A 12,089-nucleotide genomic window follows, 5' to 3' on the forward strand; every position below is an offset into this window, starting at 1 on the left:
CTTTATTCTGTCTCTTTTACCTGCAGCTGATGATTTCCAAGCCAGTCTCTCAGCCCCATTGGCCGGTGGGCTTGATGCACTGCTCAGTGGGGAGGAGGACGACGACTTCTTTGACCTTCATATTGTTAAACACTACGATTCAGTGGTAAGGTTACCAACGATATTCTGACTGTGGATCTGTGAGTTTCCCTCTTACATCTTGTCTCTCTATTTTTTCTAGCAAATCCCAAATGTACCACCTAATAGCAGATGGAGGGAATCTTTTAGCCATTTGTTTCCATGTTTTTTAATGTGTTTCAGGTGAAGGTGGAGGCCTCTTGGGACTCTACAGTCCATGAGTGCCCCCAGCTGAGCTGTGTAACGTCGGCTGACCAGAGAGTCTACCTGACAGTCAGGGTAGTGGTTCAGCTGAGCCACCCCGCCCACATGCAGCTGGTACTCAGGAAACGCATCTGCGTGAACGTCACAGGGAGACAGGTGGGTGGCCCCAAGGCATGATGGTTGGAGCAAGCTGACATATTAGCGTGTTTGCTTTCACCCTGATATATTCACATCTGCTAATACAGAGATTTGTTGATTTTAGAAAATGTGGTTGTGTGTTTGTGTTGCAGGGTTTTGCTCAGAGCCTGCTGAAGAGAATGTCTCAGCGCAGCACCATCCCTGGCTGCGGAGTCACCTTTGAAATCGTTTCCAACATCCCAGGGGTAAGTACCAGAGCACAAAGTTAATTGTTTGAAAGAAAATAGAATAAAACAAAAGATGTGACTTGTGCATGCCACTGTCAGTTTACCCATAGTTATAAGTGAAGCATGGTTTTAAAAAAGTTTTTAATTGATAACCTAACCCCCTTTTAAGAACAGGGTGTGCTTATCTTGCAGCCATGGGTTTTTAAGCCTCTGCTTCAGTGATAGCTGTGTCTGAAATCATTGATTCATTCACTACTTCCTACTTTATTATATAGGGAGTTCTATGTAGAGCACTATATAGTGAGCTGATCTGCAACATTAAAAAACACTTTTGGACACTACTCAGGTCATTTCCTCAGCGCTGTTAACTGGGTGTGAATGCGAAAGCATTCACACCCATATGTTCTTCCGAATCTTTGTCATTGTCTTTATATTCCGCTATGTTTTTTGCTGCCTCACTCCTTTCACATTTTTCAACATAGAAACTCCATTAAAACATCAAAATATTCTGCTAAATTAGGACATGCTTGCTTGTATTTTTCTTATTCATAACATTCATGCTTTCCGAAATATTCAGCGTTTTTTTGGGAAATTTTCCCCATTCAAATGAATGTTAGGAATATTCAAACTTGACAAGTTCAAGTTTTTTAAAGCATTTTCAATTCCTATCTTCTCATTCATACATTCACATAGAAACTTCATTTTTCGTGCATTCCGGCATGTATTCAACTTTCAAATCTCCTTCAAACTTTGAAACATTCAGACTTGTTTGGAGCATGGTAAAAATGCCCTCTTCGGGTTTTATAGTGGGTTTCTAAAGGGCAGAATGTTTTAGAGCTGGAGTGTGTGACATCACAGCTAGAGTGCAGAGGGGCTCTAAAATTTTCCTAAAAATTTCTCTCAAACTCCCTGTCCTGCCCACAGTTTTCATTCTACACACACAATTTATACATCAAAACAGAGGAAAATTTGTGCTGGTTGCAGAAATCTTACTAAGGAATCAAAGACACGTACACATTTGGCTCATTAAGCCACCAAGTGAAGGGAGAGTCAAATTTTCCCCTCATTTACTCCTATGTAAACTGAGAAGAGAAATTTCTGGAAAACAGCTTGTGGTACCACTTATCTAACCTGCAACCATTTTGACTCCACAAACCAATTAGATCCCTTTTAACTTTTACAACTATTCCTATCACTTAACCTTCTTCTTATACATTTAAAGCAACACTTACCTTTTTCCGGAAATTTTAGCTTTTCTTTGTTTAAGTTAAAATGCTATTAATAAGCTGATGGCACACTGAAATGTAAGTGAATTCCACCAGAGATAAAAACTCATAATTATACCATTCTCATATAGTTCTAAGAAAACTCTGAGCAATCATTGCATTCGGTCCGAATGCAATGATTGCTCAGAGTTAAAAGGGATCTAATTGGCCGAGCGTCCTGTTGTCTTCCCCACGTGGAGGCCTCCGACTGACGTAACCGCTCGCGTAACCTCTGTATTATCTTCCTTGTTTGTTGGCAGTCACCAGTACTATCTAACGTAAGTGTTTATGTTATATTATAAAACTCATCAGTCATCACGGACCCCAGATAAGTTTCAAAACTCCAGGGTTGCGTTTGACTGTGCAGGACAGGTAACGTTATGCTTAGTTTGCTTCTAATATAACATATAATGTTATATATGACAACACAGCATCCAGTTACTAATGGCTAACATTAGCCTACTGTAGCGTAGCCTCTGAAACATGAACGTTATCTTCCTTATGTGTTTCCACTTACTAGTAATGTTAACGCTGCTATCTAATGTTAGCACTGTAACCTTATTCTAAAACTCATCAGTCATCACTGACTCTGGTTGAGTTTTAAAACTCCGGGGTTGCATTTGACTGTCTTGGTTGTAACGTTACACCCGCTCTCTTCTTCCGTGTATCTAAGGTTGCCTTGCCAACGCCTACGTCTATCATAGACGTAATGAGGACGTAATGGAGGAGGGGGGAGTAGGCCTTTGGAGGGAGATGGAGTTGCAGGAGGAGGGGAATGGGACTTTGTAGGGAGGCGGGAGTTGTGGATGTTCAAATTTTTTTAAGTGCTGTGTAAAATGCAAGAAAGGTAAGAGTAGCTTTAAGCCATCATTGCAGTGTAACGTCAGCCTTTCAAAAACATTGAAATATTCCACAGTATTGGTGTCATTCAACTATTCAATGATATTCATACACATTTACCCAAGAATTGCAGTGTAGTGTCAGCTATTCAGCATGGAGCATTCGCACACTGCAATTGTCCGTCTTCAGACATTGCATTCCCTAGTTACATTATTGCTGTTGTACAGTTTAAGACATGCCATATCAACGTTGGCTGGTGAACCACCCAAAACAAATACTGTCATGCATATTAATGATAAATACATGAAATTATACTGAGCGTATTTTCCCAAATTAATAAACAATATTACAAAGAACTACTGTGTGGCAGTTTGTGTTGTGTTGTGTTGTGATGCGCTGCTCTGCACACATTAAACATAGGCCTATTAATGACGTTACACTGGCAGACAGAGAAGAGGAGAGAGAGCAGTGCGATTGCAACCTGTCCTACTAATGTAAGTAATTTTCAGTTAAACCTTTGTTGATTTAAAGTTTGTTTTATCAGTCAGTCATGTAATAACTTGTGAATTTAATGTATAATGTATGCATTACACCATTACAGCACAAATTAGAGTTAGTAGCGACCCAGCTTGCTATCATTAGCTAGCCCTATCAGCCCTATTCTGTACAGTAACTGTTAAGCACTAGAGAAGATAAGTTGCTGATTTGTTTTGATCTCTATGAGGACTGACAGCTACACATTAAATTGACAGTTTATTACATGGCAGAGAAACTGGTAAAACAAACTTCAACATGTCTTTATAAGTTAAACATGTACAGCAGGTTGTAATCCAGTTGCTCTCTCTCCCGTCGTCCGTCTTGGTGTCCGTCCCATATAGTCTGTCCATTCCTTTGGGGCAGTGCATGATGGGATATATTGCTCGGTGAGTGGCCATTAGTTGTACACTACTTGTTACGGTGCACTGTGGGATACTTTGAGTCCACTATAAAGAGTATGATAATTTCCACTATAAAACTATACAGCATTACAAAATGGCAAACTCACTATATAGTGGACTATGTGGTGAGTAGTGAGTGATATGTTTTCACGTTGTCCATCCCATTCTCGTGAAGGCGGTATCTCAAGAACACCTTAAAGAAATATCCTCAAATTTGGCACAAACGTCCACTTAGACTCAAGAATGCACTGATTAGAATTTAGTAGTCAAGGGTCAATGTCATTGTGACCTTGCACTCTTATAAATGCCATATGACAAGAAGGCCTTGAGGGAATTTCCTCAAATTTGGCACAAACATCTACTTAGACCCAAGGATGACCTGATTGGAATTTGGTGGTAAGAGGTCGAAAGTATAGGTCACTGTGACCTCACAAAACATGTTATTGGCCATAACCCAAGAATTAATTTGCTAATTATGACAAAATTTCACACAAATGTCTAATGGCATAAAAATGTTGAAATGATGATATTTCATATCCAAAAGCTCAAAGGTCAACTTCATTGTGACATCATAATGTTTGGCAAAAAACATTTTCTGGCCATTACTCAACACCATAACGCAGGAACAGAGGGGAAATATTTGGTCAGATACTGAATTAGTGAAACTAATCTTTCGTGTCCACCTTGAAACTGTGCTGATTGTGCTGTGTTGTCCAGGGGAAGATGTCTGTGAAGTTTTCATGTTTTCAAATATGTAGCTTCTTTGCAGGCACATTTATATTTGAAGCATTGTCAGCTGTCAAGGCTACATACAGTATGAATCTGGACAAACATAGATGTTAACTGTAACTGCAACTTGACTGGTTCGCAGAGGCAGTAATTCTGGTTAAATTCATCTACAATAACATGTTTTATGCATGTAGGCCTTTACATTTTTTTTTTACACAGCACTGTTGGATACTTAAAGCTAACTGGCTACCGTCTGTGTTTTCTAAATAATGAACCAGAGAGGAATTCTGTGGCCTGTAATAAAACCTTTGAGCTGTACATTTACATTTTGTCAGGGATGCTAAATGTTATGCTGTGATAGGCAGGATAATGTAAATAACTGAACCCTGAGCAGGGTGAATAAGGAGCTGGCATTAAGTAATACACTGCCCCTCACACTGTCTCCCTGCTCCCACAGGACATCCATGGCCCAGAGGACAGGGAGATGTTGGCCAGGCTGGCTGCCAGCGCTGAGGATGACCAGTCAGCTGACAGTGAGGCAGCCATAGAGAAATACCTCCGCAGCGTCCTGGCTGTGGAGAACATCCTCACGCTGGACAGACTTCGACAGGTCAGGAAATATAGTTGATGAACACCTGAGATGAGAGTCTAATCTTTGTAGATTTTATATGGATCTCCAAACATCAAAACAACATTCAATCACACGGTATTCAGCATCATTTCCTTCACTCAGAATAGCTAAACGTCTGACCAGTCTCTCATTTAACAGTGTTCCTCTGATTGATATTTCTCTGACGCATGAGCACATTAAATCCTCATTGTCTTTTTCGCTCTTTATGCAGTTTTGGAAAATGTCATCCAGAGCCAGAACTGGAACATTTTACCCTGCCAAAAACAGAAACAAATGCATCTAATTAATCCACAGAATACAAAGCATCTAAACAGAGGAACTGATTGATAGTGTCTCCATAAATTACTCTATAATGCTACAAAACACATTTGTGTATGTGTGTGTAGGAGGTGGCTGTGAGGGAACAGCTGGCAGTCAGAGGGAAAGCTCCCAGACGCTGCCTGAGCTCTCCAAACATCAACCAGGTAAGAGAAGTTTCTTCAATGACCCAAACATTGAAGGAATAGTTCAGGCTCTTTTGACATAGGGTGTTTATGGCCTTATTGGATAGTAGCTCAAGATATGGAACCTGTCCAATAACCTCAAAGGCAATAACCTTGTTAGCTTGTGTTGTCATACTCTACTTCTTAGATCACTGACATGAACTTAACTCAATATTTTCTAACCACACTGAACTTCACTGGTGTGTGTTCACAACTTTTCTTAATGCTAACCACAAGATAGAGTCAATTATTTTAGGCTTGTTTATATTCTGGGGTTCAGGTTTTGTTCCTTCATGTCTCCCGAGTGTTATCCTGTCTCACTGGTTTTAAAACGGTCTCTCTGGTTTCTACCTGTCTCACTACCACCGTGGCTCTAACCTTCTAACCCTTTAACCAGCTGTCAGCCAGCAGTCTGGATCTCTACTCCTCCACTCATAGACTCAATGATTTCAAGGTGAGATGCATAAACCCTGTCTACTAATCCTGTCATTTCTATATATATGTTCATCATGTCTCAGTCTTTCAGTTCTGTTTTTCATATGGATTTTGTGTTTTTGTTGTTTTCCTTATCTCAGAAGATTGTCTCCATAATATAAATGACAGATTTAACAGAATGAAGTCAGCCTACATAAATGATGCATGACCATGTTCAGAATTTACATAGATTTTTTATTTTTTATCTTTCTCTGATGCTCTATTTGATTTGTTCAGATAAATTCTTAGGCTTCAAAACCCAACCAAAATTAGCATCTCACCAAAGCCTAAATATTTGTTTTAATTGTGTCATGTCCTGTGGTTAACAACTATAGGACAAGACTCCTCAAGGAGCCAAAATATGAGCCTGAGGGGTTACATGATGATTTGATTTTGATTTGATTTTGTAAAAAGTAGTCATTGACTGACTGCAACTCCAGTTCAATGACTATGCGTAGCCCTTTACAGGCCTCGCTTTTGGTTTACCTTCTTGAGGCTCTGCCTTGGCACCTGGGAAAATTGATAAACTCACCACCCAATCTGGGGGTAGCTTATAGACACTTTTAGGACAGACATCACAATGACTTCATTTTATTAGCTGGAGGTAGGGCTGGGCGGTATATCGGTATGTTACAATATACCAATATATTTTCAAGCAAGATATAGATTTAGACAATACCGTTTATATTGATATAGGGTCAAGTTGCGCCACATAATGCACACCAGTGTGCACCTCTCCTCTCTCACACTCTCCGTACAGCTCCGCCCCTCTCACTCACTTGCAGGTTCTCCATTAACACTCAGAGAGACACAGAGCTGCTCCTCTGTTTAATGTCTGTTCATTAGTCTACAGTGTGACATCAGTCTATATGTTGCATAAGCTACGCTAAATCAGTCTGTGAGATGGATGAAGTTACAGCAGTAGCACACATAATACTGTGGTCCTTTCCCTCCTGTTTGTGCATGTGTGTGTCTTTCAGACCTGTGTGTTAATGACAAAAGAGTGAAAAAATTGAATTTCCCCTCAGGGGGATTAATAAAAGTATATAAAATAAAATAACTTTTTAGCCGCGTCCGGCCAAGCGCAGATTTGTTGTGTTTTGTGTGTAATGTGCTTCCGTTATCAGTTTAGATGCCCAGTGCGAGCTGAGCATCTACTCCTTCTGCGGAATAAATCCAAAAGCTGGGCCGGCCACCATCAAGCGGGTAGCAGTGGCGTCTAGTTGACCACAGCGAACCCCGCTTCTCCCCGCTTCTCCCTGCTCTTCCCCCTCAAACAAGCCGTGTGTTGGGAGACTCTCCTCACCTCTGTCTACAGGAGACCAGAGAGAAATGTTTTTTAAAGTCTCTCTGTGTTCAGCTCTCAGTACTTTTGTAGCTTCTAACTGAATCTCCGTATTAGAAGTTGTGTGAAGTTGCTGCTCGAAAAACTCCATATTTCCTTATTTTGCTGCTTCACAATAAAAGCTTTTACATAACAAAATAACGGGGGACTTTCATTTTTAAGACCTTATAGGAATTAAAATATGTTTATTACAGAATTAGCTGAACTGTATTAGCGGCTTTTCTTAAATTAAGACAAGTCTAATAATACGGCAGGGAGGATGAGTAAAAGCAGTAACAGTGAGATGTGTGATGAAGAGCTGCAGACAACAGGCTCTTACTGTACCTCTGCAAACAGCTCACCTCCAACGGGTAAACTTCTTTTACCTGCCCTGCTGTGGAAAAAAACACATGCAGCAAAAATAACAGGGGACTTTAGTCGTGGATCAGCTTGCAACTGAACATGTAGCCCACTTTGTAGAAAATACCAGGATATATATCGTGTATCACCATTCAGCCTGAAAATACCGGGATATCAATTTTTGTCCATATCGCCCAGCCCTAGCTGGAGGCAAAACAGGACTGGAGACAATCATCAAAAATGCTCGCATGTGCAGCACACACTTCATATGAGGTTAGGGAAAAAGTATTTAATGTTGTAGGGATGAATAACATCATGTGCATGAAGGGTTATCATGTCCACCTAATCAGAAATTGGGGAGGTATTAAGAGGAATATTTACGGAGATTTCTCCATAAAGCTAACCTCTTAGGGCACTAGCTAATGTTAGCTTCAATGGCAAAACAAACTGGAGGAAATTGTTTGATTGTTGTCCTCCTTTGTATAATTGTCATAGTAATCAACCACAAAGCCAGCCATCCCACCTTCAGCAATCCTGTCCACTGAGTGAGAGCATACAGGCCAGCCAATCTGGTCCCGTTGGTCAGGGTTTACTTTTTCAAGTAACACTCGTGGTCCAGGAGAGTGAGTGACCTGAAATGGTGCATTCATAAATTCAGTGTGACGCTCTATACTAAATGAATCCCTATTGGTTGAAGAAATGGAGCGTTATATTTCTGTTTGAATTAATGAATGGTTAAGTTAATCACACAGTCACTCCTTTCAGCGCTCTGTTGCTCCGTCTCCTCAGACAGAGTGCTCAGAGTGCGCTCTGCCACTCCGAGAGTGTAGTGTGCTGAATAACCGAATGGTACATTCCAACAGGGCTCTGAAATTATAAACAGTCCAGTTTGTGCCAGACTGCACTCACATACAATGAGTATTTCAGAATGCACCACTTGCATCGTCTTCCTCCATTGTCGAAAACAAGCTAACCTAACTTGCTAGCTAGTGCTAGCTAATGTCTGTGGAGAATTGTTTTGCCTCCAGCTAAGCTCCCCCCACCAAAAACCATCATACTGTTTACAAACAGTAAAAGGGTCTATACACAGCACCTGCCCCCCTATAAAGCCCCAGTGCATGCATTGTTCATCTTCCTTTGCGACTCAGCAACAACTGCTAGGACTAGCTGGGCTTGTGGCTAGAGGGCCATGCACTGTAGTTACATCCAAGTAACTACTATTTCTATTTATCATGTATTCCACCTTCTGGCTTTGCTATTGGTTAAAGCCTTGACAAAGGCTTTAGGGATGAGTTGACTCCCAGCTAGGCCCGAACCAGCACTAGTCTGAAACCCAAAGAAAGAACGAAAACAGTCCGGCGGCCGAGCATCACCTGCCTGTACCAGACTACAACAGTGCAAGCAAAGCTAGTTGCTATCCAATGCCTAAGTCTGCTCTAGACAAAGAGGTGGGCAAACAGATGTCTTCCACTGAGACATTCCCAAAGAGCACAATGGAGGACGTGATGTCCCTAGTGAAATGTGACCTCAGGCTCCCTGGAGGAGTGAGATCCACTACTTCATAACCCTTGTGGACTGTATTGCAAGACCAGCAAGCGAGTTGCTGCGCAGACAAAGGGGCTTCTTAAGCCCGACTGCTGTGGCTGACAAACAGCTGGTCAGACTGCCTGAAAGCCATCATGCACTCCACATAACAACAAAATGCATGCACAGAGGACAAGGTGTGGAGGCGCTCCTCCTCTATGTCTGCATAAGGAGAGGGGCAGAAAGCCGTTCAGCAGATACCCTCAACCTAAATGAGGAGGTAATGACCGTAACCTGGAATGATGGATTCTGACACAGTTCCACTGACCCTCTGTCGACGCTAGTTGGGTTCCCATCCAAATGTAGCGCAAATTTAAACCAAAACACTGCCACCTTGGCCGTGTTCATAGGGACAGGGGATGCAGTAGTGGCTGAGCAGGGCTAGTTCGAGGGAAGCTTCTTGATAGTCTCTAACGTAGCTAACATATCCTGTATGTTGGGGCAGAAGAGCGACTTAGTGGAGATGGGAGCATTGAAGAAGGAGTGCTACTCCTTGTGCTTCAGGGAGGACAAGCCCAGCCAAAGATGTCTGTGTCCCATCTGAGCAGCAAAAATAGTGAAATTTCCTGGGAAATCCAAAGTAGAGTGTCTGCTGTAGTCTGGGTCTCTGTGATTCCTGCCATGTTAAGCTTGGTCCTTGGTGGGTCAGCCGGTCCAGGAATCCTGCCAGGAAGACCATACTGATTGAGACATGGTCTGGCTTCTGCAACTGTTGTTATTTCAGTAACAACCTAGTGATTGCCACTGGCGTAACAGCAGTTGAAGAATCCAGACCCTGTCTTTCTCAGATGAAAGCAACAGCCGACCTTGGCCGGGCCAGAGGGAGGTGGAGCAGATGAGGCAAACCCTGATCTCATGGGGGAGCACTCCTTTGTCTCACTTTCAGCCCTCGGCAGTGGATTAAGGGCTGTACACCAGGGTTTGGCGCTCAGTGGAGAGGTCCATTCATGCTGCAAATAGTCAAAGATGGATCCAATCCTAGGGAGGAGGACACATGGGCGAGGCCTACCACAGGGCTGGGCAAGGAGGCCCATGGTGAAATCTTGGTTGTCCAGTGGGTAGTGTTGGGCTGCTGGCACTTCGTTGTCTCAGGAGAAGAGAGCAGGGTCCTCTTCCTTACAGAAATGACGGTTAATGTGCTTGTTGTTGTCCACCTGCCACTTGGGCTGAGCCACCGCAAACCTCTACCGCTGTCACTGGGCACTGGGCACTGGGCAGACTCAGCAGAGTGCAGCCGCTGCTTGGGTTTCTCTCAAGAGAGTATGATACAGGTGGTGCTGAGGTCAGCCTAACCCTGATGCACCCCATCCCATGTTCAGGAAACAGGAGTCATAGAGTCTAACAGCAGTAAGAACATTGCAGGTTTAGCAAGATTTGTTAACAGAAATGGTAGAGTAGCTTCTTTGTCACTTTCTTTCTTTGTAACTGGGGCTTTACAGGGGAGTGGGAGCCCTGTTATATGATACCCCCCAGTTGGGCTGTGAGAGCATGAATTTTTTTCTCTTTTTTTTTTATATATAACTTAAAGACAGAAATTACAACCAATAATATAGTATCATCTAAGTATAGTTAGTTAAAAGTAATGGATAAATGGTTGGTTAGCTAAAAGTTATGTATAAAAGGTAGGGATAGTTAGCTAAAGGTAATGGATAGACCATTGAAATAGTTTGATAAAAGTAATAATAAGATATTGATATAGTTAGCTAAAGGTAATGGATAAATGGTTGAAATAGTTAGGAAAAGGTAATGAATAAAAGGTTGAAATAGTTAGCTTAAGGTTATGGATAAATGGTTGAAATATTTAGCTAAACGTAATAGATAAATGGTTGGAATAGTTAGGAAAAGGCAATCAATAAAAGGTTGAAATTGTTAGCTAAAGGTAATGGATAAAAGGTTGAAAGAGTTAGCAAAAAGTAATGGGTAGATGATTGAAATAGTTGGCTAAAGGTAATGGATAAAAGGTTGCAATAGTTAGCTAAAGGTAATAGATAAATGGTTGAAATAGTTAGCTAAAGGCAGTGGATAAATGGTTGAAATAGTTAGCCAAAGGTAATGGATAAATGGTTGAAATAGTTAGCTAAAGGCAATGGATAAAAGGTTGAAATTGTTAGCTAGAGGTAATGGATAAAAGGTTGAAATAGTTGACTAAAGGTAATGGATAAAAGGTTGAAAGAGTTAGCAAAAAGTAATGGGTAGATGACTGAAATAGTTGACTAAAGGTAATGGATAAAAGGTTGCAATAGTTAGCTAAAGCTAATGGATAAATGGTTGAAATAGTTAGCTAAAGGTAATGGATAAATGGTTGAAATAGTTACTTAAAGGTAATGATAAATGGTTTAAAATAGTTAGCTAAAGGTAATGGATAAATGGTTGAAATAGTTACTTAAAGGTAATGATAAATGGTTAAAAATAGTTAGCTAAAGGTAATGGATAAAAGGCAGAAATAGACAGAGAACACTGAGAGAGGACATCTCTCAGTGTGTGCAGTTTTTCTGGTCCCCAACAGAGGCTGCTGAAGGTCACAGAGTACTGAGATGCTCATTAAAGCCACATGTGTATGATCCTCTGGGTTTCTGCCTCTTGTGTGTGCAGGGCTGGGAGAGCCACCAGGACCTTTCTTTTGTGCTGTCTTCATCTAGACGCACACTGCCCAGCTCCATATCCCAGAACCTGAACCCAGAGACAGGTACAACGGATTAAACCTTTATCTTCTAATGGATTCTTTCTGTGGCTTTGAATTATCTTTCCCTTTCTGCTGCTTTTGATGTCATCAGCT

General features: G+C 41.5%; 1 protein-coding gene across 4 annotated transcripts in view; it reads left to right on the plus strand.

The window, feature by feature from the left end:
• LOC126398424 (kinesin-like protein KIF13B) overlaps positions 1-12,089 on the plus strand; it is a 72,022-nt gene that overhangs the window by 50,558 nt on the left and 9,375 nt on the right. For 2 of the 4 annotated variants that reach the window (XM_050057753.1, XM_050057754.1), the window contains exons 32-38: positions 27-145; positions 301-477; positions 612-704; positions 4,916-5,068; positions 5,476-5,553; positions 5,969-6,025; positions 11,906-11,999. In XM_050057753.1, coding sequence (XP_049913710.1) covers positions 27-145; positions 301-477; positions 612-704; positions 4,916-5,068; positions 5,476-5,553; positions 5,969-6,025; positions 11,906-11,999 — 771 coding nt within the window. The remainder of the gene's footprint in view (positions 1-26; positions 146-300; positions 478-611; positions 705-4,915; positions 5,069-5,475; positions 5,554-5,968; positions 6,026-11,905; positions 12,000-12,089) is intronic. The other 2 variants (XM_050057755.1, XM_050057756.1) reach the window with 1 other exon arrangement.

The sequence above is a fragment of the Epinephelus moara genome, chromosome 12 (genome assembly GCF_006386435.1).
Source record: "Epinephelus moara isolate mb chromosome 12, YSFRI_EMoa_1.0, whole genome shotgun sequence".
NCBI lineage: Eukaryota > Metazoa > Chordata > Actinopteri > Perciformes > Serranidae > Epinephelus > Epinephelus moara.